The 27,177-nt window shown below is 40.6% G+C and overlaps 2 protein-coding genes across 6 annotated transcripts; one reads left to right on the top strand and one right to left on the bottom strand.

Annotated features, from left to right (window-relative positions):
* Window positions 1-994: 994 nt before the first annotated feature.
* Window positions 995-18,315, bottom strand: adar (adenosine deaminase RNA specific). 2 transcript variants are annotated; one of them, XM_026316975.1, is made up of 16 exons: window positions 18,197-18,315; window positions 12,753-14,401; window positions 10,455-10,780; window positions 9,741-9,936; window positions 8,965-9,161; window positions 8,352-8,487; window positions 7,917-8,152; window positions 7,449-7,605; window positions 6,429-6,597; window positions 6,078-6,171; window positions 5,821-5,937; window positions 5,558-5,685; window positions 5,234-5,416; window positions 4,958-5,070; window positions 4,183-4,310; window positions 995-3,505 (listed from the first exon to the last, which is right to left on the bottom strand). In XM_026316975.1, the coding sequence occupies exons 2-16, from the start codon at window positions 14,271-14,273 to the stop codon at window positions 3,196-3,198; spliced, it is 4,011 nt and encodes a 1,336-aa protein (XP_026172760.1). In that variant the 5' UTR covers window positions 14,274-14,401; window positions 18,197-18,315; the 3' UTR covers window positions 995-3,195. The 2 variants fall into 2 exon arrangements, with proteins under 2 accessions (XP_026172760.1, XP_026172761.1); XM_026316976.2 differs by lacking the exon at window positions 18,197-18,315 and adding an exon at window positions 16,123-16,523.
* An 802-nt stretch (window positions 18,316-19,117) lies between these two features.
* LOC113136358 (neuronal acetylcholine receptor subunit alpha-7-like) lies at window positions 19,118-25,369 on the top strand. Of its 4 annotated transcripts, XM_026317109.1 has the most exons (11): window positions 19,319-19,336; window positions 19,518-19,687; window positions 20,752-20,891; window positions 21,437-21,481; window positions 21,981-22,090; window positions 22,175-22,254; window positions 22,527-22,694; window positions 22,992-23,186; window positions 23,652-23,738; window positions 23,853-23,962; window positions 24,415-25,284. In XM_026317109.1, the coding sequence occupies exons 2-11, from the start codon at window positions 19,636-19,638 to the stop codon at window positions 25,282-25,284; spliced, it is 1,857 nt and encodes a 618-aa protein (XP_026172894.1). In that variant the 5' UTR covers window positions 19,319-19,336; window positions 19,518-19,635. The 4 variants fall into 4 exon arrangements, with proteins under 4 accessions (XP_026172895.1, XP_026172894.1, XP_026172896.1 ...); XM_026317110.1 differs by having other exon boundaries at window positions 19,118-19,687; window positions 24,415-25,369; XM_026317111.1 differs by lacking the exons at window positions 19,319-19,336; window positions 19,518-19,687 and having other exon boundaries at window positions 20,805-20,891; window positions 21,224-21,481; window positions 24,415-25,369.
* The last annotated feature ends 1,808 nt before the right edge of the window (window positions 25,370-27,177 follow it).

Here is a 27,177-nt window from a genome sequence, read left to right as displayed (position 1 = left end):
TCAGAATTAAGATACTGAATATCACTAGATCCCAGAGAGACAGCACACCAAGCAATGGCTCTAAATGCCTTGTTCAATAGTTTAGAGTACTTTTGCATTGCATTAAGACAATGCTAAACAGTGTGGGGTATCAGTACAATCTTGTATCATGGTATTACAGCACATAAAAACCTTTCATAGTATACACAAAAAAATAGACACATTTGAACTTTCATAATATTCCCTTTTATGTTTTGGTCCTGATTATACTTCTCACAGCTTCCTAACATTTTGCATTTTGTTTTAGTAAATGTTATAAATGTAAAATAGTCAACTGAAAAGGTTTAAGCTGGCCAAAATGTCCTCATCTCATAACACAATCTGAAAATAAAAGGACGATGCATGACAACCAAAACATAAGCCTATAGAAGCATGTAGGGTTCTTACATATATTCTAACATCGTGTTGATAAAATCTGTCTTGCATCCACTGTGAACATCAGGTATCCTGGGATGATATCATTTAGCCTCTCATATACACACATGCACAGTACTCCCCAACACTAAGGTGTGGACATGTTTCCACCTGCTGATCCTTTGTAGCATTGCAATCAGCTCTGCAGCTATTTTGAGCCAGGCTGAATCTAATTGCCACCCTGAGGAGAGAAGTCCCTGCTTTAACTCAAAACGTCTAGCTAAAAAGTCACTGCTACATGGGTTTAATCCAAACCTTTGTCATGGATGAAGAGTCAGAACCAGAGGCGAGAGGAGTCGCTACACATTGTCAGTACAGCAAGTCTGAGACAATACATATCTGCAATCCCCCAGACATTTCAAAGCCCAGTACCATTAAGACAACTCAACCCCCAGGTGATGAAAGAACTTCTCTGGGGAGAGCAGCAGGTGATAAACAAAAACAAAGGACAATATAACAGAAGGAGAAAATATCATAAACACATCACTCCACTGAAAACTTGAAACTTTTTTAATTTTTTCAAAACTTCAAGTGTAAAAAAAAAAAAAAAAAAAAAAACAGCGTTTTTTGTTGTGATGAATGTCAGAAAACCTCATAAAAAAATGAACTGTAGATGATTAAAAAATATACACGATACATTAAAGCTATACATTTACATACACACACAGCCATATATACAGTATTATACTCAAACGTCCATTTTTGCATACAATGGGGTATAAAAGTCTGAGTCAATACCAAGTTGCGCAATTAAAAACTAAAATCATTTCCTTTTGACACTTCAATTCAGATTAATTTAGAGCTAATGTAATTTTTAAAGAAATGTATGATGTACTGCAAAGAAATTATATATTCTGCTCTTTTTCTGCTAGTTGGCAATTAATTAGTTCCACCAAACTAAAACTAATCCAGTCTAATTCAACATTCCTGCAATAATCTTTCCCGTCATGAAGGTGATAATGTTCAGTTTTCATTCCCAGGGCTAGTATTTGTATTTGATAATGAACTGCTATAAAATGTGAACTGTGTGCTGACATGCTGTTTTACGGTCCTCAAGTACTACCAGAAAATAAAAAAAAATAAAAAAGTTTTTCTACACAGCACTGTCCAAGCGCAGCAGCTAATGGAAATAGTGGGCACAGTAGAGACAGAAAAACGTTCTGTAAATATATATATATTTTTTACATACTGCTTTAAAGAAATAAAAAACATTGTGTAATATAACTTAGCTAAACCTTTTTAACTAGAATTTAACTAAAATTCTGAAACTGGACTCAGGCTTTTAGATCCCACTGTATATCTGTGTGGTCATGTATTTGTATATACCTGATGTATATATTGCATCATCAATCTACTTGTAATCAAAGCAAGAACAGTCCTCACCTAGCTGTCCACAAGAACTGGACATGCGAAACACCCTCAAAAGCCTTTTCCTATTGAGGTGTAAAAAAACAATGCAGACTGTACGGTGTTGGGAGGACAGTAGGAACTTCCCAAGACCTGCTAACATGACCAGCTACTGATGGCTGTACTGACAGAAAAAAAAAAAACATATACAAACACAAGCAATAAGAACAATTACTTCTTAGATGTCTTGACATCATGAATTCTTTATAAAAGCACAAAACATGGGGGAAACATGGGACTGATCAGAAAGGTGCACTGACCTATGCTGTAGTAATCATGGCAACAACAATGTGGATAGGGGGGGACAGCTGAGGGTATACAGCAGGTTTAAATTTCAGAGCTGGGACAACTCTTAAAGGGGCCTATCTGAAATCTTTAGAGTAAGTACAGAAGCTACAGTGTCAAACACTGGACAAGGAAAGACTGCATTAATATTGCTCTAAAGGTGCGCTGAGAGCTGGGACTGTACTGGGCGTTAATGACATTAACTAGGGTGAGTGCAATTTAAAAAAATAATAATCAAGGTTGCTTCTGGGAGCATGCCATTGTTTCTGCCGGCTGTCCTAAAAACAGATGCTTATGTCTGAAGTAAAACATAGGCAGCAGAAAAGATAAGCACTTCCTGACAGAGGTTTAAATTTAACCTTAATTATCTTGATCACAGTTACAAACATTACTACAGTGGAAGGGTTGTGTTAGGTTGAATGCCAGCTGGCATTACTTGCCACCTCTCATGTAAAAAATTGACAAAGAGCAGTCTAAAGAGGTCCAGTCATCTGGGTCCAAAATGCAACTGCAATAATCAAAGAACCTGAAAAAACTGACTTTACATACCAAGTACAACAGTGGATAAATGATGATGACAAATGTAACCATTGTAAGGAAAAAGTAAAATTACAATTGGAAACTAATATATGGTTATAAACAAAATCCTGAAAACAGTGAATGTCTTTTAAGCTAACACAGTTTTGTAGCATTGTTTGGTGTGGGAGGTGGTTCACTGATTTCAAACTACTTCGTTACTCATGAGGAGTTTACATTGTACAGCCCCTCATCCCCCCTTCAATCTGTCTGAGTTGACTCCACTCCTGTACCATCTTCCTGTGAATTCTGTTCCTTTTGATCACTCACCCTCTGCAGCCTTTAACCATGTTCAATCAGCAGGTACAGTTCGGGCCACTGGCTACGCTTTGATTGTCCATTTCTTTCTTCACAGCCACACTTTCAATATGTTCATGCTTTGTGCTTTTCTCCCCTCAACAAGGCATTATTAAGTGGGCATATTTAGATTGCACACTTAATAATGCACCCTGTGCTGTTCTATGCCTCCTCTTGTTAGTGTATCACCGGTCCCCCATTTCTACTGCTGCCATATCCCACTGGTATGTTTGCTCCATTGCTCCCCATTTCCTCCCCTGCCTCAAAGCTCTTCTCTTCTAACGGTTTGCCAATCCAGGAGCCATAACCGTGGACACTGAGAGCCTGGAAGAATTGCTGCTTAGCTAGCTGGAAGGACAAGGCTGACATCTTGGCCTGTGCGTAGGAGGGCAGGGACAGTAGATCAGTGCGGCCGCACCGCTGGCACAGAGAGCGGAACAGACAGAACAGATTGGACTTGGACACGCGGGACACACCCACTTTGTTCCTACAGGGAAGATATTAGAGGACTATTTAGTTAAGTGTTCATTAAAAAGTGGGACAGACATGGAAACCATCCTAGATTGTCCAGCAGGAGAAGGTGACAGTTTTTCCTCTGATTATGCAGTGTTCCCTATTTAGTTTCATTCACTGCCTGCTACTCAGGTTATTGAGCAGCTTAATTAAAATTAAATTTATTTCAGAAAAAGAGCGCTTGTGGTTATCCAAAACAAAAATGCTACCAAGGAGTGTTCAGTGTGTGTTGCACATAGTTTGCCACATTACATATTTCTAACCATAGAGTGTATAATTATTTGGATGCACAGGACTAACCCTAACTGAATACTGAGTGAGATCTTGACAACTAATCCCTCCTGAAACAAATTCCAATGATGGCATTCGACCAGTATGATGATGATTAATACCTCGTGAAAACACTAAATCACATTTCTGGAAGGTAATTTACAGACATACTGAATAACAACTAGTTAAATGTAAAACCTCTGTTCATACAATGACCCACTTAAATTGGTTGTAAGTTGACACATAGCAGCACAGCATTCCTTAAGCTGTTCACAAAATTAAGTGCACAATAACAAAACTATACAAATAGTCTGAAATATTGATAAATCATATAAAAATAAGAGTGACAGTCTTTCCTTGGGGAGACTGAATACTACATACCCATCTAGTTTGCCTTTGGTCCCATCCAGCACCTCTACATTATGCTGGTCTGGAAGACTCCAGTTCACACTGGACTCCTTGGTCTTGCCTGTGTGACGTGTGGAGTCGTACACGCTCACCCTGCCTACCTGCAGTCGAGCCAGGTGGTGATGGAGAGAAGGGAGGGGGAGGAGAGCATATTTCTGTTCATTCAGGCCGATTTAGCCCTTCAGTGTGACTCAGCAGTTGCAAACAGAGCATGTAAAATTAGTTGTGTAACTCATGTGTCAGTATTATGGTTGCATTACATTCTGTGCAGATGGGGTGGTAGTTTCAATCAGTTTCACTGATGTATGAATTAAGAAACTGTAGTCGCTGTGATTATTCGATCCTAAATTGCTTTATGCCATTTTAATCGTGAGACTTTAAGGTTTTATTAGACATAAAATGTATTATATTATATCCACATTTTTCGACGATCTTTTTTTGACAAACTATAAACATACACATACAGAGCGGATCCGCTCCGTGGGTGACTAAAAGGTTAAAGCCAAGTAACAGTATTAAGCTAAAACAATGAACAAGCTAAACAGCATCTAACAGCCAACTACTGTGTTTGTGTGTGATTGTGACCAATTGCTGGATGGATCAAATTTACAAAAGGAAAGCGACAAAGAATTTGTTGTACATGTCCATATAGGAGTACTGGCAGCTTAACTGATGAACTTAGTTAAAATGATCTCAATATTCCTGATTAATGTCTATATGAGACATTGCCCAAGTCGTGTGTGGTTACCTCAGGGTGGTTGAGTATAAAGGGAGGAGGGAGATTCTGGGCGAATGTATCGCCGTCTCTGGCCAGCCGACAGCAAACAGCACGTGTCAAATGACCGTGGCTATACAGATATCCTAACAGATCAAAACAGAAAAGACGAATTGTAAATAAAATTTTACACAGGAAACAGTAGAAAAACAGAAATTAATTCCACTTTACTAATGGTAACTTCAGTGTTTGTCAAATAATTTGTTGTCCACCTGGCTATGACAATGACAATTGAACAGCATATTTTACCAAGTGTGATAGACTTTAGATAGATGGGATGCAGGAAATGGGAGAGCAACGCCCCCTGCAGGCCCAGCACGTTCCAGCGCAGGATTTTATCACTGCAGCTCATGGTTCGCAGCCTCTCACCATGCTGGATTCCATCCCAGGTGGGCACAATTGCACTTGACTCCACTGGGATGGTGCCCTCACCTGGTGCAAACAACAAAACACTTATGAAAAGGCTTACAGCTCTTGCTTACAGACAAGGATGACAAATTCTTTTCTTCTATGCACTGATGGTGAAAACTGGTACAGCATTTGTGAGGACAGGGTCTGACTTTCATCTCTCACCGTTCTCAACTTTGGTTCGAAGCTTGCCCTGCTTAGCATTTTCAAACAGGGGCTGGTGGCCACGGACTTCATCCCCTGCCTCACTGCAGGACTTATCAAACAGAGCCCCATCTCCACACGGTGCTGTGCTATGGATATAAAAAGAGACATAAGATATTGTTACGACATACTAAACATGAAACAGCGGTGTATCTGACTCACAGAAAGGATGTGAATGGAAAATAAGAGCATGTGTGGTGGGTGAATAAAGACAAAAACAATACCTGATGTAGAGGTGAAAGGTTATGTCAGACTTAATCTGCAGTTTGTTTTTATCAGCTGGCTCAAATATACTGTCTTCTGTGCCGTCATAGTGCTTTAGCAGCTCAATGTACAGAAACCTGAGAGGAAAGCAGATGGCAAGTTAGATGGATGAATGATGTTCTGTAGACTGGGTCTGGAAGAAGAGTTGGGTATTTTTAGAAATGAGAGAGATAAAAGATAAAAGATAAAACGATAAAAGAGCAAGATCTATTTCTACCGGACAAATCCCCTTCTGGAGATGATTTCAGCATGGCAATCATTAACAGTCTCCCCTTTAAGGCTCAGCTCCTCCCCTTTAACACAACGATTCCCTGTCAATTGAAAAAACAAAAAAAAACAAACAAAAATGAGACATTTAATGTCAAAGAGCACAACAATGCAAAGGCCCTCCATTCTGCAGTGAACTAGTTCTGTTATAGCTATCTGACAGCACATGCCTGTGAGCACAGAAATCTATAACGCTAAACAGCATGGCAACCCTTTTATTTCTGTTGCTACACAATTCCTTGTATTCCCTTTTTAACCTCCTCCTATGTTTGATAGGGTATATGCTGAAGGGTGGATATACCAGTTCCCAGGCTGACAACAGTCCCCAGGCCCTCCCCCCTCCTCATGATGATGGTGGCCAGAATTTTGCGACCCAGAAGGCTGTGCTGGATACGTGTGGTCAGGGCGTTGAAGCGCTGGTGACTCAACATTGCTATCTGGTCATGCAAAGTGCTGCCACTCACTGGAAGCTAGAGAAAGGCAAGAATACAGGGCAGGAGGGCAGAAAAGAAATGAATTAGGGATTATTTAATATTAGGTATATAAACGTATCTTAAAAAAAAAAAAAAAAAACTACCAATAAATATTACACTTTAGAATCAGAATCTGTTTTATTGGCCACATTTGTGCCCACAAACCAGGAATTTAACTCCAGTTCACTAAACTATCTCTGTGTACAAGAACTAAATAACGTTAAACTTTTAAGAAAGGAAGAAATAAAAAAAAATTTAAAAAAAAGGGGTGTGAGGTGTGATAGGACCTTTTGTAACAGTCTTCCCCCTGATGCTCAAACATTCATCTCTGGTGTAGATGATCAGAAAGGGGCAGCAGAAAACAGAAAAAAACCCCACACAAAAACACTAGAGTGCAAAGGACCTTGCCTGCCATGATCACAAGCGGCGCCAGAAGATATAATGTTCATTGATTCACATGAGCAACATATTTAAGGCAGGCTCCCTAACTATAGATAAAAAAAACAGAGAAGACTCTTTTAATCATTTAGTTGTTGTGAAAGAGAGACTCAATTGAATCAATTTGTAGTTTCTTTTACAATGGCTACACTTGAACTGAAGTTATTACAGGATATTCTGATTGTACTTATGAACATTTTATGTTATTATTTTGGCAGAGGTGAGATGGTCAATTACATGCCAATGTTTATTATGGTTCAGCACAGATGATGAAGGTTAACCGAATCTCTTGATATGCTTCTGTTGTTTCTCCCCTCCCAGTATTTTTTGCCTTACCACTATGTTGGAACAGAGAACTTTCTTTTATTATACATTCAGTTTTCATGATAGAAAATGTGAAAAGCCAGTACCTCAGCTGGGGTAAGCTCCCCAGTGCGGGCTGCCCTCTCAGCTTCTCCTATTAGAACCCGTAGAGCAGCATCTGCAGCTTCCTGTTTTCCCTGCTTCTTGTTGGATGCACAGACTGGAGGGAACCACCGTCCACCCAGCTTAGCTTGGTAGGTGAACCTAATCAGGAGAGGCAGGAGGGGGGTTTGAGAGGGTTTGGGGTTCTTTCATTCACTTTAAGACCCAAGAACCCCATGCACACCATGGCTGGACCATAAACACAAACATCTATTTGTGCACTTTGACACAGAATGTTAAGTGTTTCAAGAACAACAGAAAAACGAGGCAAAGGTTCCTTATGTACCATAACTTTCAATAATTAGATTTTTTTTCTCAGGTACACAAAGAACACATTTCCAAAAGCACATAGATTTTCTTATCCAATGTGTACATGTTACATTTATATTTGTATTTATGCAGCTCACACATACTTGGGCTCATGTGGAGGGCCAGACTGGCCCACCAGGCGGATCTCAGCAGCAAAGCCCCGGGCTCTGGCGTACTCCAGAAGACCTGACACTGCGTTGTTGTTCAGGTGGTTGATAAGGTCCCCAACCCCTGCCTCATGTGCTGCTCGCAACTCATCTGCAGTCAGAGGGGGCAAAGATGGACATGCAGTCCCAGAACCACTGTCATCATCACTCGAAGGGCCCAAGGGCAACTGTGGCTGAAAAAGAAAGATGGGAGTAGAAAGTGGTCAACTAGAAAGATTTAAACAGTATTGGGCAAAGGAAGTGGAAGTGTGGCAGAAGTGACAGAATCATTTACTTCTGCTTGAGTAATCTGTTGTTTCTCTAAAGTCATTCCACTCATTTTGGCAATATGAAAAATGAACAGCTCCAGTTATTCTGTTTCTCACTCTTCACCTTGTTGAGTTGCAGTCTCCCATCAGCCATCAATTCTTTGACAGCTTCCTCTGCTGCCAGCTGTCGGGCTGCCTTCTTGCTTGGAGCTGAGGCCTCTGCGAACAAGTTCTGTCCAACCTTCACCCTGTACATGAACCTGAACACCAGATAGAGGAGGAAATGGGTAGAAAGAGAGAGGAGGTAAGAATTATTTTGGTTCTGATGATGGAAAACTTTGCTGAGTTACTATTTCATGTTCCTTATCAAATTTAGATACATCAGCAGATTTGTCACAGGCTAGTCACAGTGATGCTACAGCCTATGTTGGACTAGTAATCAAGACAGATGCATGCATTTAAAGAAAGTGAATGGATGAAAGTAATTTTTATTGTATGTCCTAGCAGACAACTGCCTAAAGCGGTGGATTATAAACAGAAAGAGCAGAGGGACAAAGATGCTACTATGTCTTTTGTCAGCTGATGATAGCAGTGAGGCCAGATTGAACAGAAATAGCTCTTGAATTGCTTCTCCAAGGAGGAAATGCACCACACAGGAACTTAATTTAAGAATGTGCAGTAAGAGGAAGAGCAAAATCCAAAAGGACATATTCAGAGGGAAGTGAAGGAGCCAGTACCGTGGATCATGTGGTGGGCCTGCCTGCCCAGTGATGATGAATTCAATGGGGTTCCCGCTGCGCTGACTGTACTCCATCAGGACAGACACTGGATTCTTCCCACCAGGCAGGGAGCGGGACAGGGGTGGGCGAGGTCCCTCCACTGTTCCTTCCGTACTGCCTGATCCAAACATTCCCCCCGTGCTTTCCACTGACCCCTGGCAAGCAGCACAAGAGGAAATATCATGGTCTGTTAATTGGATGGTTATCCACACAATAAACTACAGCAGTGACCTTAACAAAAAGTGTGCCTGCCACATATTTGTGTTTGCCAGACAAAAATCTAATGTTTCTGCAGACACAAAGCTGTGGAACCAAAACTGCATTAGAATTAAAGTGGTTTTTGTTCATCAGTTAAACTGATTTGATTATTTGTGTTATTAAGTTGATATGGTCACTAAACCTGATATTAGATGAATATGGCAGAGTGGCAGTGGTTTTCATTCATATGAGCCTTGTACTTAGATTCTTACCCATACCAATTTTTTTAAAAATCAAAGTTAAAATAAAAAGAATTAAAAAAAAAAAAAAAAAAAAAACAAACCCAAAAAAACAAAACTGAAGTTGAAAACTTTTTTTCATAGGCAAAAGTTTTTGTTGGTGTGCCATATTTGTCCCACAGGCTGCTAATTGCCTCCCACTAGTTTAAAACACACTTCAACTTTGATAATGACATTAGTAGAAGAGGCTAACTTACAAATCAAGGTGTGTGATTATTTTAAATTTAAACAACTTACACTGGTGTCTGGGAGAGGATCTATTAATTGGTCAGTACTGGCCGCATTTCCCTCATCCCCTGTGCTCGCACCTCCCTGCATCTCTCCAATCAGAATACGCAGGGCGGCTGCAGCAGCGTCCTTTTTTGCAACCTTCTTACTTGAAGCTTCTGCAACAGGAAACAGCCTCCCATTGAGCATAACCTGCATACGGAATCTGACAGAGGGAGAGAAAATATGCTGATGAGTTACAGTGATCGCTGTTTTGGGAGGTCAAAATTCAATCCAATATATCCTATTTATAAAAATTGTCTTAAACAAAAAGCACTGAACACCATTAGTGAGGGCACTTATCTGGTGCCCCCCCATCCTTCAGAAACTGCCGTCTGGAAGAAGGTTCACACAACTTTATATCAAATTAGAGGAGTTTAAGAAAAATACATATCCTAAGGCCATCAGACTATAAATAACTTATCTGGAATTTGACTGTAGTCCACAATAACTTAAACTGATCACCTGGAATTATGGCTTGGATTATGGATTGCTCTTGTGAAATGGTTGTAACTATGCTTTCATTAAGACATGTCTACTCTAAATCAATAGGTTTGCCATTAGAATGTAACAAATTAAATTAATGGACAGATTGAATAAATGCAATGAACACACAGACAATGGTCAAAGATATATTTATTTATCCCTGCTGCCAATTACACGATTACAGATCGTGTCACTAACCTTGGGTCGTGGGAGGGTCCTGACTGGTCGAGAAGCTGGAACTCACAGTTGTGGCCCAGATACTGGGCATACTCCATGAGGCCACTGACAGGATTCTTCAGCTTCACCTCCTGTAACTTAGCCCACAGGTTCTGGGGAGGTGGGGCAGCCAGTGACACAGCAACAGTTCCCATCTCGTTGGCTTTCTCTGCTGCCAGTTTTTCAGCATCTGTCTCTCTCCGAATGGCGTTGAGGAATACTGGGATATCGTCTGTTGTCCACTGTCCTTCGCTGGTCTCTTTTTCCTCACAAGAAGTAAAGGTAGGGGCCTGAACAGAGGAATGGGACTGAAAAAAAAAAGAACAGAAAAGAGGTGAAGTGGTTAATAAAGTCAGTTTGGAAATTAAAGCCTGACTGAATACACGTCAGGGTTCAACATTAACCATGGCCCAAAGTGGCCACAAAAAGCTACCACATGACCACCATTTATCCCCATTAGGTGGCCACCAAGTTTTATCAGATCTCTAAATGAGAATGAGACCTCATGTCTCAATGTAAGTACCTGCTTAAATAAAGGTTCAATTAAAAAAAAAAACAAAAAAAAGCCCACAGCCCTTTGCCAACGCAACGTTACAGATGCAAAAACATGCTGATTAACTCGCTATTCACTTTCTGCGAAAACAGCTAACAGTAAGGTTACTTGTCTGCGTGCGTTTGTCGGACCTGCTTAAGTATGGGTTTACTAGCCTTAACTAAATTTCTAACTGATCCCTACAGAAGAACCACAAACACAAAGACGGACTATTACATAAAACTTAACCGAAAATGTAGGAGTGAATACAAGCGGCTGCCTGGATTTTGAGAAGTGTATACAAGGTGAAAAAGTAGATGAGAAGGGTCCAGGCTGTGGCTTTGTGATGTGCGAGTCCTGAACGAATCGTTCAAAACTCGAGAGTCATTTTAATGACTCGTGACTCATGGTATTAATCACACGGTTTCTCAAAGTAGCCTAGCCTCGGTCTGTCCCGGTCAAAATGAACGAATCACTGATTCTCTCACTACCAGCCCAGCAGCAGCGCACTGGAACCCGCACTCCCTCACCTGAGTTGAAAGTCTATGATCAAAGGGGCAAAGAGATCAGTGGAGGACCAGCATCAAAAATACGGCCAAAAGAAAAAAGAGCAAAAAGAAGAAGCAGCAGTGCGATGCTTTGTTAGTTCAGATTATTCGCTGTCGTGCAGCTGTTGTGCCTAACATTAACGTCACTTATCCATAGTCAGCGCATTAAGTTACCCACTCGGCACTTCTACAAATGTTATAAATCGACGCATACACTATATTTATAATATTTTCATCTTCATTTATGTTACTGTCACACTGACACTTTGCGAGAGCTGAGACAAAAACAGCATTTTTACCTTGCAAACCACAGGAGGTGCTGCTCTGCCAGAAAAGAAAAAAATTAAGTTGGCACTGGAGTCTCTGACTTTACTGGAATAAAACAATAAATGTTGGCAGAAATAAATTATTAAAAAGGGACTGTTTGCCTTTCATGGTCTTCATTTTACACAGCTGTACACTCTGGGATTAATAGAGCCTATGAATAAGTTTACAAGAATCAACATGAACATGGTTCCTTAGTGAACACACAAAGCTATAAGCCAGTCAATTGTGTGTGTGACCCAAATGAGTATAACTCACTTTACGAATAAAAAAAATGTAAAATTAATTTAGCAGAGAAGTGCAAGATTAATGGGGGGTAAAAAAGATGACGTGAGAGACTGATGATTGCCTTCTTTGTATTGCTTTTAAACACATTTACATTTGGACCACCAAAAATGTATTTTGGGGGGCAATTCATAAAAACAATTGTCTGCATAGAGTAAAAAGACTTTTGCTATTTTACAGTCAAAGTTCAAAATTATGGAAATGTATAGGCCTATGTTAGGTTTTGTGCAAAAACCTGTATTAGAAGACTGATAGTGCAAATGTATTTCCCAGAATTCCTTTAACCTTTTTAGATGGTGTGTTCTATAACTTTGAGGGAAGTATTTTTATTATTTAGATCTATGATTACTGATTAGTATTATTATTGTTGGTAGCCACTGAAGTGGATCTATATAAGTTAAACTGATTCCATTTTGAATCTTAATTCACATGTAATATTTCTTATTAACATCAACAGGATATTTTTTTATTTGAACAGTGGTGTTATGTGACTACATTGTCAGGTTTAACATATCTTTCATAAAGTGCTTTCATTAATACCATCAAATAAATACAAAAAGATATAAACTAAAACTCAAAAACATCACGTACCATTTGCTCTGGAGCTGGCAGTGGCTGGACACCTGGTATCAGCGATAGTGGTGGTGATGGCAGAAACAGAGACCCTCCTCCTTTCTCACCTCTGCTGGCTTCTTCCTCCATCTGACATCCCCGAGCTGCGGCGCTCTGTGCAGCTTTCAGGCTTCTCTCCATCCTCTCTCTGCGGCGGGCAGAGAGCTCCCAGGTAGGGGGGTTTACTTCACCATTCCTAATGACTTCACCCTGTTTCTCCAGGGAAGAAAGAGTAGGATATACCTTATTAGCACTCTTAAGACCCAGATTTTTAGCTATAACGAGAGCAGTTGCCTCCCTTGAAGCCAAAAGGTACTGCAGAACTTGCTCCTTCTGGTCTGCCATTGTGAGAAGCTGATGTTCCTGATCAGGGGAGCTGTGATGTTGTTCCTCTTCGTTTTGACCTTTTGCTTGTGACTGGGATTCTTCAGAGTCAGATGACTCTAAAGAAAAGCTGTAAGAAGAACTGGATTCTGTATCAGAGTCGTCTTCTTTCACTTGTTCACAGTTTTCTGCTGTTTCTGCTTTTAGCTCAACCTTGGCTTCAGGTGTTTGAGGTTGCGATGGTGAACTTTGTACTGTTGAATTTTGATCTTCAGTGCTGATGAGAGGTCCTCTGTAAATAGTCCACTCGGGAGGCAGGAGTCCTTGTTTGAATGCTTTCTGTGAGCGTTCCAAAGAATAGAGGGCCTTGTTTATGATTTTTTTGGGCAGACGAAGCTTTTTTGCTAACAATTTTGCAGAGATCCTCTCACTTGGCTTCAGAGCAGCCAAAGCCCTGTGTACCTGATCTTGGATTTCAGGAGTGAGAGTGATGTGATGTCTGTCTAACCTTTCTTTTCTTTTGGGTGTGTCGCGAAGAGACAAACTCTTAAAATTGTCACACAGAGAGTCAGCTTGGGTACACCATTTTTTGTTGGAGTACTGGCTGTAGTTTTTACTATGTGATTGGTTTTGGTTCAGGTATCGAGGGCCTTGGGGGCCCTGCTGGGCTCCTACACCACGTGCATACACAAAATTCTGGTTCTGGTTATATCTGCCTCTGCCCCTAGGTCTACTGTTTGGGCTTGGATATCTACTATACCCTAACTGGGGCTGGTATGAGGAACTAGGTGACCTGTAGTTTGCCACTACCCCTCCTCGTGGACTGGTTCTGAACTGAGGAGCCTCAGAGCTGTTTCCCCTCAGAAACTCTATCTGTTGGTACTGAAATAAATTGGGAGCAGGACTGGGACTGTGATTCTGATTTTCTGAGTAGTTAGTAGCTGCAGGTTTAGAGGCTTCTTTACTGTGGCTTGCTATTGGTAGAGTAGAGGGATCTGAGGGCTGTATGGTCACAACAGGAGGGGTGGGGCTGTTGTAGTAATTTGAATATGGGTTCTGTTGTGGGCCAGCTCTGGGATAGTGTGAGGAAAGGCCAGGTCTGTAGTAATTCTCCAGGTGGCTTGGTGGATGCCTGTTAGAGTGTTCTTTGGAAGGCCCTCCTCTACCTCTGCTCATAGCGCAGGAGGTGAGCGCCAAGGGGGCTGGTGCAGCTGGCTGTGCAGCTTCTGTATGATGGTATGTCCTAGCACAAACAGTAGACCCTCACATATAGTTAGGGGAGGCCAGCTGCACACTGAGAGCACCTAAAATACAAACAAATAAAAATGTTAGGTGCACAAAAATAAAAATTACATACTAAAATTTCCATCCATCCATCTTCTATACCCACTTATTCCTTTATCTAGGGTCACAGGGATCTGCTGGAGCCTATCCCAGCTCTCTTTCGGGTGGAAGGCAAGGGTACACCCTGGACAGGACATCAGCCCATCGCAGGGCCACATATCGACACACAGAGACAAACAACCACACATACACTCTCCTATGGGCAATTTAGAGTCACCGATCAACTTAACATGCATGTTTTTGGACTGTGGGAGGAAACCGGAGTACACGGAGTAAACCCACGCAAGCACAGGGAGAACATGCAAACTCCACACAGAAAGGCCGGGTTGCGAACCCAGGTCCTTCTCGCTGTGAGGCAACAGTGCTAACCACTCAGCCAACGTGCTGCCCACATACTAAAACTTAAATACCAGAAATTATTGAATGGTGCAACAAACTGGCAGTAGCCAGAAGAGAAAGAAAACTGTAATTCCAGACAGTAACACGAGCTGGCAAGCCTTAAACCTGCTCAAGTGTCCTTGGACAAGTCACTCCAAAGATACAGTTTTTGATGTTATTACACACATCTTGCGATCTTGAAATGCAATATTGTATACAGCAGTAGACAACAAAATATCTGTTATGGAAAAAAAAAACATTATGTGCAGAGAATAAATTTTGACATATACCAACACTGTCAGTGTTGCTGTGTATATCCTCAGATCATACCCTAGGTAGTCTGCCACAATACTGCACGGTGACATACTGTCTCTTTCAGTCACACTGAAACTTAATCCCATGGTGAAAGGATGGTGATTAATAATTCAGACCTTCTTGTGACTATTCTGTTTTATTTCTGGCCTTACAAAATATTCCTAGATCTGGATACATAGCAGGTGGAAAAGTGAGACACTGACTCAGGCAAAAAAAAGACAGATTCAAGGACACAAGAAAGTAAAGAGTAGCCTGTAAGGAACAAATTGTAGATAAAAAACATACAGGTCCTAGTTGACAATACATGATAAGGTTTTGTAGAGCTCAGTTCAATTCTTCCTTGAAAAACATGTAAAGCCATGACCATACATATTTATCAAGGTGAAATGTAGATCCTGTAAAACAGCATAGTTCAGAATTCTAATATCCTTCTATGGTACAACAAACATTGATTCAGCCTCAAGTGCCATATCTGACAACACTCAATAATGTCTATATCAGTGAGCCTGACAACAAGACACCCAATACTGAGTCAGGTTTCAACCCTCTTGCCCAGTCAGCATCACTTGGTCTGTCACATAGAGTTGAGCAGGCCCGAACTTTGCCACATTATTAAGAGCACACCATAATGTTGGTTCATCACAGTAACAGGGGCCGACAGCGCTGGGGCCAAACGCAGCTGGAGCTGACTCATCTTGTCCCTGATGCAAGAAAACAGTTGCCAGCCAAAATAACAAATCTGTGTTTTTCAGAACCCACTGAAATGATGTTCCTCTTTGTTTTGAACCTGGGCAGAATCGTGTACAAACCAGTCATCTGACAATTTATAAATCAGCTCTTGTGCACGCTTTAAGTGGTCATGTCAAGAAACTGCTAATTACCACCGACGTACAGTTTGATGTTCAAAGTGACACCCTCCTCCATCACAGAGACCTCTGTGTCCCTTGTTTACTTAATATTGCACAAATGAAAGCTGGTAAATCCTCACCTGCAGTAGTCCAATTGAGGGATACGTTAATGTCGCTGCTCCTAGAGATTCCTATTGGTCAGATGACTTAACTCGCAAAAAACACAATTAACACTAACTTTACCAGACAAAAATTGTAGAGTAAACACTTAAAGTAGGAATCGGAGTCGGTTGTAGACCAGAAAGTGCTGAACAATCTAATATTTTAACACGTGCAACGGGAAGTGTTGTCAAACGCGCAGAGTCTTCCGCTTTGGGTGAACGAGGTGCAGAGTCTGCGGCATCCACAGTGAAAACACCAGGTGATCTCGCTCGCTTATAAATGCTGCATGCGAGGTTGTAACGCGTGTTGCCAGCCTCTTACACCATATATATCCACATTATGGCTCGCGTAAGGAAAAGGAAACCGTGGCTAACTCAGACTAAATAAGTTTCGATTTCATTTCTGCAGAAAAGACAAGTTTGTGTTGTGAGTCACGTGACCCATCGGTGCGCGCAAAGGTTAGAGAGGTGGACAGAAAAATACACCTGGTCCGTGTGAAGTAGTGAAATAGCAATAAACGTGTAGCTTTTTTTTTTTTTTTTTTTTTAAATCTGTCGATTCATTTTCACGCTTAACGATGACGCTCTGAGGCCCAACGCAAACATGCTCAGATCAGATTCTCCCATTAAAAATAAAACGGAGGTATAGCGATCAGACTGGTAGTAGTGTCATCCACCCTGGAAGGTACAAATATCACAGCCACACCTTGGAAAAATAAGAGTACTATAAAGTGAAGGTTAAAAACAATACTAACACACACATTCTGTGCATAAAAAAACCCCAAAACATAACCCTTTACTGCAGCATTCCTGTATTGACTCATTAAAATACAGAGACATGCACACGCACAACGTGATTTATATTTCGGTAAGTACAACTGAATTGTGTAACTGAACGGTTCCATTTAACCCAGTAAAACTTGACTCAGACATTCACAAAGGCACCATGCTGCATTACAAAATGCTGAACACAAAAGATGTGGCGTTAGGATAGGCTATATAAAAACAATGTAAAAGTATGTATTAAGGCAACGTAAAATATTGCAGTAATTAAATTTTACGAAGCGAGAACTGGGAACATACAATTCCTCGGACTAATTGCTTTGAATAAATTTACCATTTGTGAGTGAAAAGAGAGGCACTCGATTACAAGCTTTAAAAAGAGGTAATGATTTTGAATGAGGAGGATTAAAGCTGCAGTCCTTGTTTTGATTTCACAAGCTCACCTACAAGCTCCTTCAAACTAGAACAATATATTAGTTTATGGGGAAAAACGATAACAGATTCATTATATGCTTGGCCATGGAGTGTGAGATCAAGCTGGAAAGTCCAACAGCAAATACAGAGGTATTGTCCTTTCTATTCATCATTTAACTCTAGGTCTGAGCTCGTCACGGTCTTTGGATAAACAGTGAAAACGATTTGCTGATGAAACCTAGAGCAGGAAAACGAAGCTGTCCAACATGAACCTGCTAAATAAAGTCAGTGTATCTTCCTTCTGTAAAACTGGACAGTTACCGCTGCTGTTAGATGCACAAATATTGAAGCATTTAGATTTTTCTTTGTTAAACTTTTTTCTTTGAGTTTAACGTTTTTTAAACTTTGCTATTCCTGTGCAGTGAGTCGGAATTAGGGACAAAAGAAGAAAGCTCCGACCTTTCAACTAAACCAAACTGGTTGGTTTTATTTAAGGTTAGGATGTTTGCACCGTCAGATACCGGACACATCGTGTCCCGTAATGTTTTAATACGGCGCAGAACAAATTGGATGTCAAATGGAAACCACGAAGAACTGTAACGTTATAGCTGCTATAGGTTAGACACATTTATAATTTTTTATTAAAGTCGTATTTGTTAGCTAGCCAACTGAACACCATTCTTCTCCTGCTAACGTTAGCCAGCCTGCTAGCTGCGGTAGTTACACCGCACTGGCACTGCACCATTTCCCGAAGCACAGCCACTTCATTGTCCGCTACCGTATAACACTCTCAAACCACTGTCCCCCGCACCATAAACAAAGGATTTAAACAGCCTTAGTCGCTGGGAATGGTTACCTTAACCCGCAGCGTTTGGCCTCTGTACGCTCTTGTTGCTGTGCGATTTTTTTAATGCGGCGCTACAAACAATCAAGTACTGATGCGCGAAGAAATGACGCGTATCTCATGCGACCAACACAAACAGCTACACGTCGCATGTGAGTGATGTAGCCAAACCGGGAAGGTTCGACAAATGTTTCTACTGCGTCTTCCACATGGTGGACCACTTGTTTTGATTTAGCTTTTTATTTAGTCTTATTGTACTTTTCTGTTTCACTGTATGTACTTCATTGTGCCCTTAAAATTTGATGATGATGACCATGATAATAATGATAATGATAAAGTACAACTTAAAATATTCTCTGTCTCTGGAGCTTGTGTACTGGGCTATGCAAGGTTTTGTATAGCAATATTAACAGATATTCTGCCTATTCTGTAATGACTAGATGAGTAGCATTGTGTTTGAGTTTTATTTTGGTAAAGAATCTAGTTCTTTATACAGACTGCAAAGCAGCAGCTCTGTCTGTACCTCTTGTTGGCAAAACTGATTTGTCCATGTTGACTAGTCCCAAAGGTGAAACTGGTCATTCAGTTTGTATTTAGTTAAATTATAACACCAGAGAGAGAGAGACACAGTCTGGTTTTTGGCTTTCAGACAAGGTGCTTTCTGTACCAATCTGTCTTTAATGCCATGGAATTGTCAGAGAATATGGGAGTCATAAGTACTCAAATTATAATGTGTGAGGTTTAGAAAGTGAGTTTTTGCAAGTAGGGTATATTTTGCACTTTATGGGCATATCCAGTGGGTGTCAGCATTACTCTACTGAATATGCTGAAAAGCAGGTTTCAGAAATTACTTGCTCATAAAAATCAGAAAGTGGCAGACTCTGATCATGTTTAACGTATCATTTGTATATGTCAACTACTGTGTTTAAAAGAAAGATTTATTTTTATTCTCCTTTTAGTTTCCTTCTTCAAGCTTTGAGTTGAAGACACACACAACTGCTACTAAATAATCGTATTACCCTCAGTAATATGAAGCCCCTCTTGAGATCAATAAACCCATAAAAGCAGAATGATAAAATGACAGGGGATGATTGACACTTGATGGCAGACAAGTGCATTTCAGAAAGTCTGAGGAGCAGAGAAATGTGTAGAGTGAGTTTGAGCTGCCCAGCTCTGAGACTCGATTCTAACACATTGCATCTCGCTCTTTCAAGAATTCATTTCATCGCATTTCTCTCCCACTCTCTCTCCTGTTCGCTCTCCCTCTCCCTTTCTTCTCTTTTCTCTGCTCTGCCACTGCCGACATTACACACTCTTCACTTCTTTTCCAAAGCATCTCTTTCTCTTCAGACCTTGATCTCTGTCTGACTCTCTTTCTCTCATCCTCCCTCATCTTCTCTCCTTATATCTCCCTATTCCACGTTTTCTCTGCTAATACAGAGGAATGCAGTATGTGGCAGGCTATGGCTCTTTGGCTGTTGATACTCACGACTCTGCTTCAGGGTGAGTGACTTTTATCAGCCAGCTGATTGAAACTGTACTTGAACAAGTGTGTTTACCACATGTGCTGTGTATACTGCATGTGCTCCATGTCTGTGCCGCTGATCATGTTTCTAATAACTGTGCATTTGTGGTGCATTAGCCAGACAAAACAAAAATATTTTTTTTGAGTAAGCACCAGTCTAAAATGTAAAAATCTTAGCTGCAGATAATATAGTAGATATGTGCATTTTTCTCATAGATCAGACAGTAATTATACATAGATCTGCTGGAAGAGAAGCGTGATTATAGGGTTGCTGTTGGACACTATAGGGACCATTAATCTGAATTATAGACATGCCATGAAGTCATACTGAATGAATTAAGGTCTAGTTAGTGAATATATATTTGACACAGCACAGTAATCACATTAATCTTACACCATTTTCTGTTGCACTATTACTGTATGTGGCTTAAGAAGTTGGAGGTACTGTTTGGCAGAACAGGCATTCTGCAGCTAATGTAACTAGAAAAGACTTTGAACCATTTCAGTGTGCTTTTTACATCCACCAGTGATGTCTTCCGCCCACATCAAAGTGATTGCCTTGTGGAGAATGAATCAAGAGTAAATCGAAGCCCTTGGTGGAGTTATAGAGTGAAGAGAGAAAGTTCCCCACACTCATCGTCGTGAATGCTGTGTGTGTCTGTCTGGGTGTTTTAGTGTTTAATGGCCTCACTATTTCCTGCATGGAAGGAAACTGACATTTTAATGGCAATGGAAAGACTGCGACTGTCCGCTGATGATCAATCAGAAACGTAAATGATAGGAGGTGTAGGCTTTTTCCTGTGTGCCTTCTCATTTCTCTCTCTCCCATATATTTTTAATTCTATGTTATCCTCTTTTGTCTTGTATCATCCACAGAACTTTATATGTATATGTTTGTGATCTTTTAAGAATAACTCAGTGTTTGAAAGATTACCTCTTTACACTATTTCTTATGCTGCTCTTTTGTGGTTTGACTCTCTCAAATTTTTCTATCCCCTCTCTTCCTCTCCCTTAACCTGCCCCCACCCTCATATCCCTTCAGACTCAGTACAAGGTCCTCATCAGCGCTTTCTGCTCAGGGAGCTGCTGAAAGAATACAACCCCATGGAGAGGCCGGTGGCCAATGACTCCCAGACCCTTACTGTTCAGTTCTCCTTTATTCTAATGCAGGTCATGGATGTGGTACGCATGCCACATAATTACAATATAGTCACACAGTACATACAAAGAAGAAATATATTCCTAAAGAATGTTAAAAACATTAGATGAGAAGATCCTTTTTTAATGTAATTCCAATGTAAAAATATATTGTAAAACTTATCTGAAGCCAATATGGTCTTCATCAATGTAAATGAGCATCTCCAAAACTAGAAATAATTTAAACATGTATTTCTATGGACTCAAAGACTGAATTTCATATTAAAAAGTAATTCTTGAAGATACACATCTAACTTTTCAAACTGCTGAAACTTCATATTAGCTTTAGTTCAATTAGGAATTGCATTTTTACACAGAACAGGACAATGGATTTTTGTTTCCATCACTTCCACTGAAGCTGCATTACAAATGAAATCCCATTACAACTAGTATAGACAAAAGGAGGGCCATTTGCTCCTAGAACTCATTGAATGTATGTATTCCCATGAGTGTACTAATTTAATCCAATCTTTAAAAGTCTGAATCTAAATTGTTAAATCTTAAATTGTATCTCTTTTGTTTCTTGTTAGGATGAAAAGAACCAGATCCTCACCACAAATGCCTGGCTGCAGATGGTAAACATAATGATATGTGATAATGTAATATTGATTTGTGTTGTGATAATGTTTTTGCATTCCCCATACACAATTTCATCCCAGATAATACCTCAACAAGGGGATATCTGAGGACTTCTAGGCTTAATGCAGATTCTTTCTTCCTACTGATTGAAAACTCTGGAGGAATTGAGGCTAATTGACCATCATCTTATCTCTTATCCCCATAATCACAAATAACAATTTAGCCATGGGAGACTTTACAGTCTATACAGTATAGAACACCTTTATACTTAGATACTTATTGTGAATAAGGAAAAACTGCCAGAAGAGTCTGACGTAAGAGCAACAGGAGGGGTAGCCTTTCTGGTACACACATATCATAGATGTGCATGCTGAATAACCTGAATAGCAATGGTAAAATTATAACATGGAAATCAGAATGATGGAGTGTGTACTTGTGTATATCTCAGCTTACTTTATTCATATGTAAAGCCTGTGTTGTGCTTTTGTCTTCCAGCAGTGGTACGACCACTACCTCCAGTGGAACCAATCGGAGTATCCCGGAGTCAAGAACCTCCGTTTCACTCCCACCCAGATCTGGACACCTGACATTTTGCTTTACAACAGGTATGTGACATACAGTATAATCACACACACATGGGGCTTCAGCTGAGCTCTAACCCATCACCCTACTGTGTTACTGCCCTTCAGTGCTCATGATAAGTTTGATGCCACCTTTAAGACCAATGTTCTGGTTAACTCCAGTGGCTTCTGTGAGTATCTGCCTCCAGGTGAGTTTTTATTAATCATCCTCAAAATCAAGCCTCATCTTCTTCAGTTATTCTGTGTACGTACGACATTACTAATGTTGCAGCAAATTAAATCTAAGAATGTTTACTGCAATCAAATACTTTCTTCTTCACTTACTTTCAGGAGGTTGCCCGAAACAACATTTTAATCAAGTTTTCCTTTCCATTACATCTCGGGATGTTTAAATTGGCTGTGATATTTATCTTCCTTTCCCTGTAAACTAACTGCAGAGTATTTCTTTATTTTTTTGAAGGAATATTCATTAGCACATGTAATGTGGATGTAAGATGGTTTCCATTTGACATCCAACGCTGTGAACTCAAGTTTGGCTCTTGGACGTTTGATGGTTTGCTGCTGGACATCCAGATGAAGGAGGCTGATGTTTCAGGATACATGCTCAATGGAGAGTGGGATCTACTGGGTAAAAGATGTGATTTAGGCCCTGTGTGACAAACAGAGTTGCTTACTGACAGTAACACACAGAGTTTTCTTTCTATCCTTTTATGTTTCAGTTCTGTTCAATATGAACTTGTAATGTTGCTGGCTATGTTTTTTTTTATATAAAATGTGCAGTAATTATAACAATGCATACTTCATAAATTTGTACTGAATTCATGATATTCTTTGCATGTTGTTCTTCTTGCTGCACTGCCGCTTTCTCAGCCAACAGTGGTGTTTTCTGGGTTTTAATGCCATGTTTTTGCTGCGTATCTCTCAGAGGTCCCTGGAGATCGTCATGAGGTTTTCTATGACTGCTGTGCAGAGCCCTACCCAGATGTTACCTTTGTGGTGACGTTAAGGAGGAGGACCTTATTTTACGCTCTCAACCTTCTCATCCCCTGTGTGCTCCTCTCTTCCATGACCCTGCTGGTCTTCCTGCTCCCTGCCAATTCTGGGGAGAAGATCAGCCTTGGTGAGAAATAATGAGAAATGAAGGAGAAGAACAGAACTGAGGGATGGTGTGACATTATGAAGGGCTGAGTATGAGAAAATGGAAAACCATCAGTTAACACTCGATTCCAGCTTCATATTCTATGCACCTTCCCATGTCCTAATTTCACTTTTTTACAATCTCTCTCAGTCAACATTACTGGAAAAACTTTCAATCAGCTCTATAGAGCATTTGCACAGTGTCAAGAGGGCTAAGATGGAGAGTAGCAGAGATAAAGAAAAGACAAGGTCAAAAAAGGCAGGAGGGGAGATGAGAGCATAAAATCGAATGAGCTTTCCTAGGAGTGTCAGAAAGACAGATGATAGCGATGAGAAGTCAAGTGCAGCATACCAAATATATTGTTCCACTAAGCATACACATGTATTTTCTTCTTTTCTCTTTTTGTTTTAATCCCGTAACTCCCTGGCATCTCATGTTTCCCTCCAGGCATTACGGTTCTGCTTTCTCTGACTGTCTTCATGCTGATGGTTGCAGAGATTATGCCCGCCACTTCAGATTCTGTACCACTAATAGGTCTGTTTTTGTAATCCAGTGCGTTTATGTCTTGGGTGGATTTTGGGGGCACTGACATTGTTCACATCATATGAATTGTCTACTCATTTACGAGTGAATTGTGTTCTGTCGTAGGACAGTACTTTGCCAGCACCATGGTGATTGTTGGGATGTCAGTAGTCGCCACAGTCATTGTCCTCCAGTTCCATCACCACAACCCCAACAGTGGACACATGCCACGCTGGGTGAGTTACAATGTTGTTACAATAGCAAAGTTTATTTAAGGAGAAATTTTCTAAATAATATTCAAAACAAAATTTCTAATTACTTTACAACATAAATAATTAAACAGTCAAACCACAAAACTAAGAGTGAATAAATATAGAAGGAGCTGAATTAACAATGATCAAGATAAGATAAGATTGAACAAAAGTGGGATTTGACACTGACTTAATAGAGTGTCCCACCATGCAGTGCTTTAAAAGGTTAAATTTTAAAATCAAACTCAACAGGCAACCAATGTAGAGGTTTAAACAGAGTGTAGGTCAAATCTTTGCAATGTTCCTTAGTTGGCAAACAATAATAGTTTAATAACATTGTGATTTAAATAAGATGGAATCAAATGTTGTATTTAAAGTGGAGATGTTCGTCTGTGTCATCTAATATTCTCATTAGTGTATTTGTCCTTGTCTGTCAGGTGCACTTGGTTCTGCTGCAGTGGGTGCCTTGGTTCTTACGTATGAAGCGTCCGAGTGAGGGAGCAGACCCTACTTTTTCTAGCAGCCAGGCAGACTCTCAGAGCAAAACCCTTTCCTCGCCTTCTAACACCACTACCACCACCACCATCCCCACCCCGGTGGCCTCCAACTTCCCCCAGAACCTCAATTCCCTTCAGGCCACCCTCACCCAACTCCAAACTCTGTCACACCCACTACTTCACAGGCCCAACTTCCAGCCTAACATCCTCCCTAATTCCAGCCAAAGAGATCCCAACCCACACCCCCAGCCTAATGGCCACCTGCCTTACATGGGCTTCCAGACGTTCCATAACACAACTGAACTGGAGCCAGTTCAGAGAAGCAGAACCACCAGTCATGGGAAGGTAAATATTGGTGTAGGTGGAGGAGAAGGAGAGGGAGCAGCACCATCAGGAGGAGAAGCAACTTTAGATACACCAGTCCATCACCAACCTCCATCTACCAAGTTTGAGAGCCCCTCACAGGAACCTCCAGTGTCCCCAGAACCTGACCCATCAATCACATCCTCTGGCTTAGAGGCAGCGGCTGGAGCAGGGAGATCAGCTGCCACGCATCCCCAAAGCAGCGTGACTCGAGCTGTGGCAGTGGGAAACCAGCTGCAGGCTCTTCTGGTGGAGGTGCAGTTCTTAGTTGAACGCGTTAGAGAGCAGGATCGGCAGCTGAGTTTGGTGGAGCAGTGGCAGTTTGCTGCAGCTGTCATCGATCGCCTCTGCCTGGTGGGATTCAGTGTTTTCAACATCATCTGTACCATCGCTATTCTCATGGCTGCACCCAATTTTGGAGAAGCACTGTCAAAAGATTTTCTCTGAGAGGCCAAAAACAGAGACTTGAGTGAGAATGTGATGTTGAAGAATAACACAGCTACGGATTTTTTGGAAGCACAATTGCTGTTAATTGTACAGTGGCATACAAATAGCAAATATTTCATTCAAGTAAGCTGAAGTGGACCATGGCACATGCGGATTGGACAGCAATTCAGAAACATGATGATCGTGTGCATCTGGTCATGTTTACAGCTATATTGTTTTGTGACTTTTATGTATGTTTCATCAGTTTTTGGACGATGATTTGTGGAGTAACTAACAAAGTCATCATCATTAAATAAAAAATGAACCACTTTGTTAATGAAGATCCTAAAGGAAAATCATCACTGTGTAAAATTATTTGCAACAAAGAAATTGTGACTTGATAACACTGCATGTTGAGGGTCAAGAAGGGCTCTCTTACAAGTTTAGCAATTTCACAGTTACCATAAAATAGACTACATATACTGTTCTGGTCCTCCACTGATTGTCAGTGGAGATGCTGCTGACAACAGTACACACAATTTTCTCTGTGCTTGCTTGTATTCACATTTTCCATGCTATAAATCATGCTGCAGTACATACATTTTGTCACCACAGAGTTCTTTTCTCCAGGGATGTAGGTACATCAATTTTCTATTTTTTTTCTGTTTAATGGGGTGTCCAAAAATTGTTGCGATCAGTATTTTGTGTTCCAGGAACTGAAAACAGATAAGAAAAATCTTTTATCAGAGCCTGGAAACAATAATGGGATGATAACATTGATAATTCATTTCTGCATCAGCTTTAATAATTGAGTTAGCATCAAATTACCCTGTAGTGCTTATTAAGAAGCAGAAAACCCAGCATAGGGTTCTTTTATGTTTGTTGTCATTTGCCATGGTGTGATATATATGAAATGAAAAATCTCGATAACTCCTATTTCTGGTTTTGGAAGATGCTGGTGATTTTCCATAAGAGGCAGCTACAACAAAAAAAATATTCCAAAATTTCAATTGTTTTTTCATAATTTGGAATTTTTGTCTTTCTGTGCAGGCAGTGATGAGGTTCAGATTACAGTCTAAGAGAGAGAAAACAGAAATCATAGCTCATATCAGCTTTCTACACAGACACACACACACACACACACACAGTCATGTGCACTGCAGAAATGCTTTAGATCTGTATGACTCTAACTTTGGAAGTAAATCATGACATACATTTCAGATAAGTGACACCCAAATGCCAATTGGCTCTGACAGACTGAGCAGTGAACACTGTGAAATAAACTCTTCTTTTATACTCTCCGGGCATGCATCAGATTTTCTATTCTCTGGATCACCTCTCCCCGATCGATGTTTCAAAAAGGATGCAGAAAAAGAAGGCAGGAGGAGTCAAGAAAAGGAAAGTGGTCCAGAGAGAGGAAAAGGAAGATGGAGGTAATGAAGCACAGCTATAAAGAGGGTAAAGGGACAAAATGAGAGATAGAAGCGAGGGCTTTTTAGAGGCACAGAGATGGGAAAGACGCAGAATGAAAAAGCGCACAGAAATCCTGAGTTGGTTCCTTGGTTGGGGAAAGAGGAGGTAGGAAATGTGCTGAGAAAGCAAATAGGGACCAATAAACTTTTTAACTGACTGATCATTAATGAGAGAGGAACAGGAGGAGAGGGAGACGAGAGAAGGGGTGGAGGAGGGGAATGAATCCTCCCCCTCCTTCTATGTGATGTTGCTGCTGCTAAACTGTACTAAGACCTGCATTTAGAGGTAACTAGCCACAGAGCAGTCAGCAGAGGATGTCTTAATCAGAATTTATATGACAGGTCTTGGCAAACATTTTTATGAAAAATCATTGGCTATGAAGTAATGCAAACGCTTTTTCGTGTTTGAATTTGGCTAATTGGATTTTTTGCATATAACTGT

Source organism: Mastacembelus armatus, chromosome 16, assembly GCF_900324485.2.
Source record: "Mastacembelus armatus chromosome 16, fMasArm1.2, whole genome shotgun sequence".
NCBI classification, from domain to species: domain Eukaryota; kingdom Metazoa; phylum Chordata; class Actinopteri; order Synbranchiformes; family Mastacembelidae; genus Mastacembelus; species Mastacembelus armatus.
The sequence above is the reverse complement of the archived record's forward strand: the minus strand, read 5'-3'. Positions and strand labels throughout refer to the sequence as shown.

Bases quoted from the DNA above. Each gene is read 5' to 3' on its own strand.
- adar (XM_026316975.1), bottom strand. From the start codon at position 14,273: ATGAGCAGAGGTAGAGGAGGGCCTTCCAAAGAACACTCTAACAGGCAT. The intron at 10,781-12,752 runs GTACGTGATGTT...TTTTTTTTTCAG, and splicing joins TGCCAGCTCCAGAGCAAATG to TCCCATTCCTCTGTTCAGGC. The intron at 6,172-6,428 runs GTATATCCACCC...TTCAATTGACAG, and splicing joins TGTTGTCAGCCTGGGAACTG to GGAATCGTTGTGTTAAAGGG.
- LOC113136358 (XM_026317110.1), top strand. From the start codon at position 19,636: ATGTGGCAGGCTATGGCTCTTTGGCTGTTGATACTCACGACTCTGCTT. The intron at 22,091-22,174 runs GTATGTGACATA...ACTGCCCTTCAG, and splicing joins GACATTTTGCTTTACAACAG to TGCTCATGATAAGTTTGATG. The intron at 23,739-23,852 runs GTCTGTTTTTGT...GTTCTGTCGTAG, and splicing joins AGATTCTGTACCACTAATAG to GACAGTACTTTGCCAGCACC.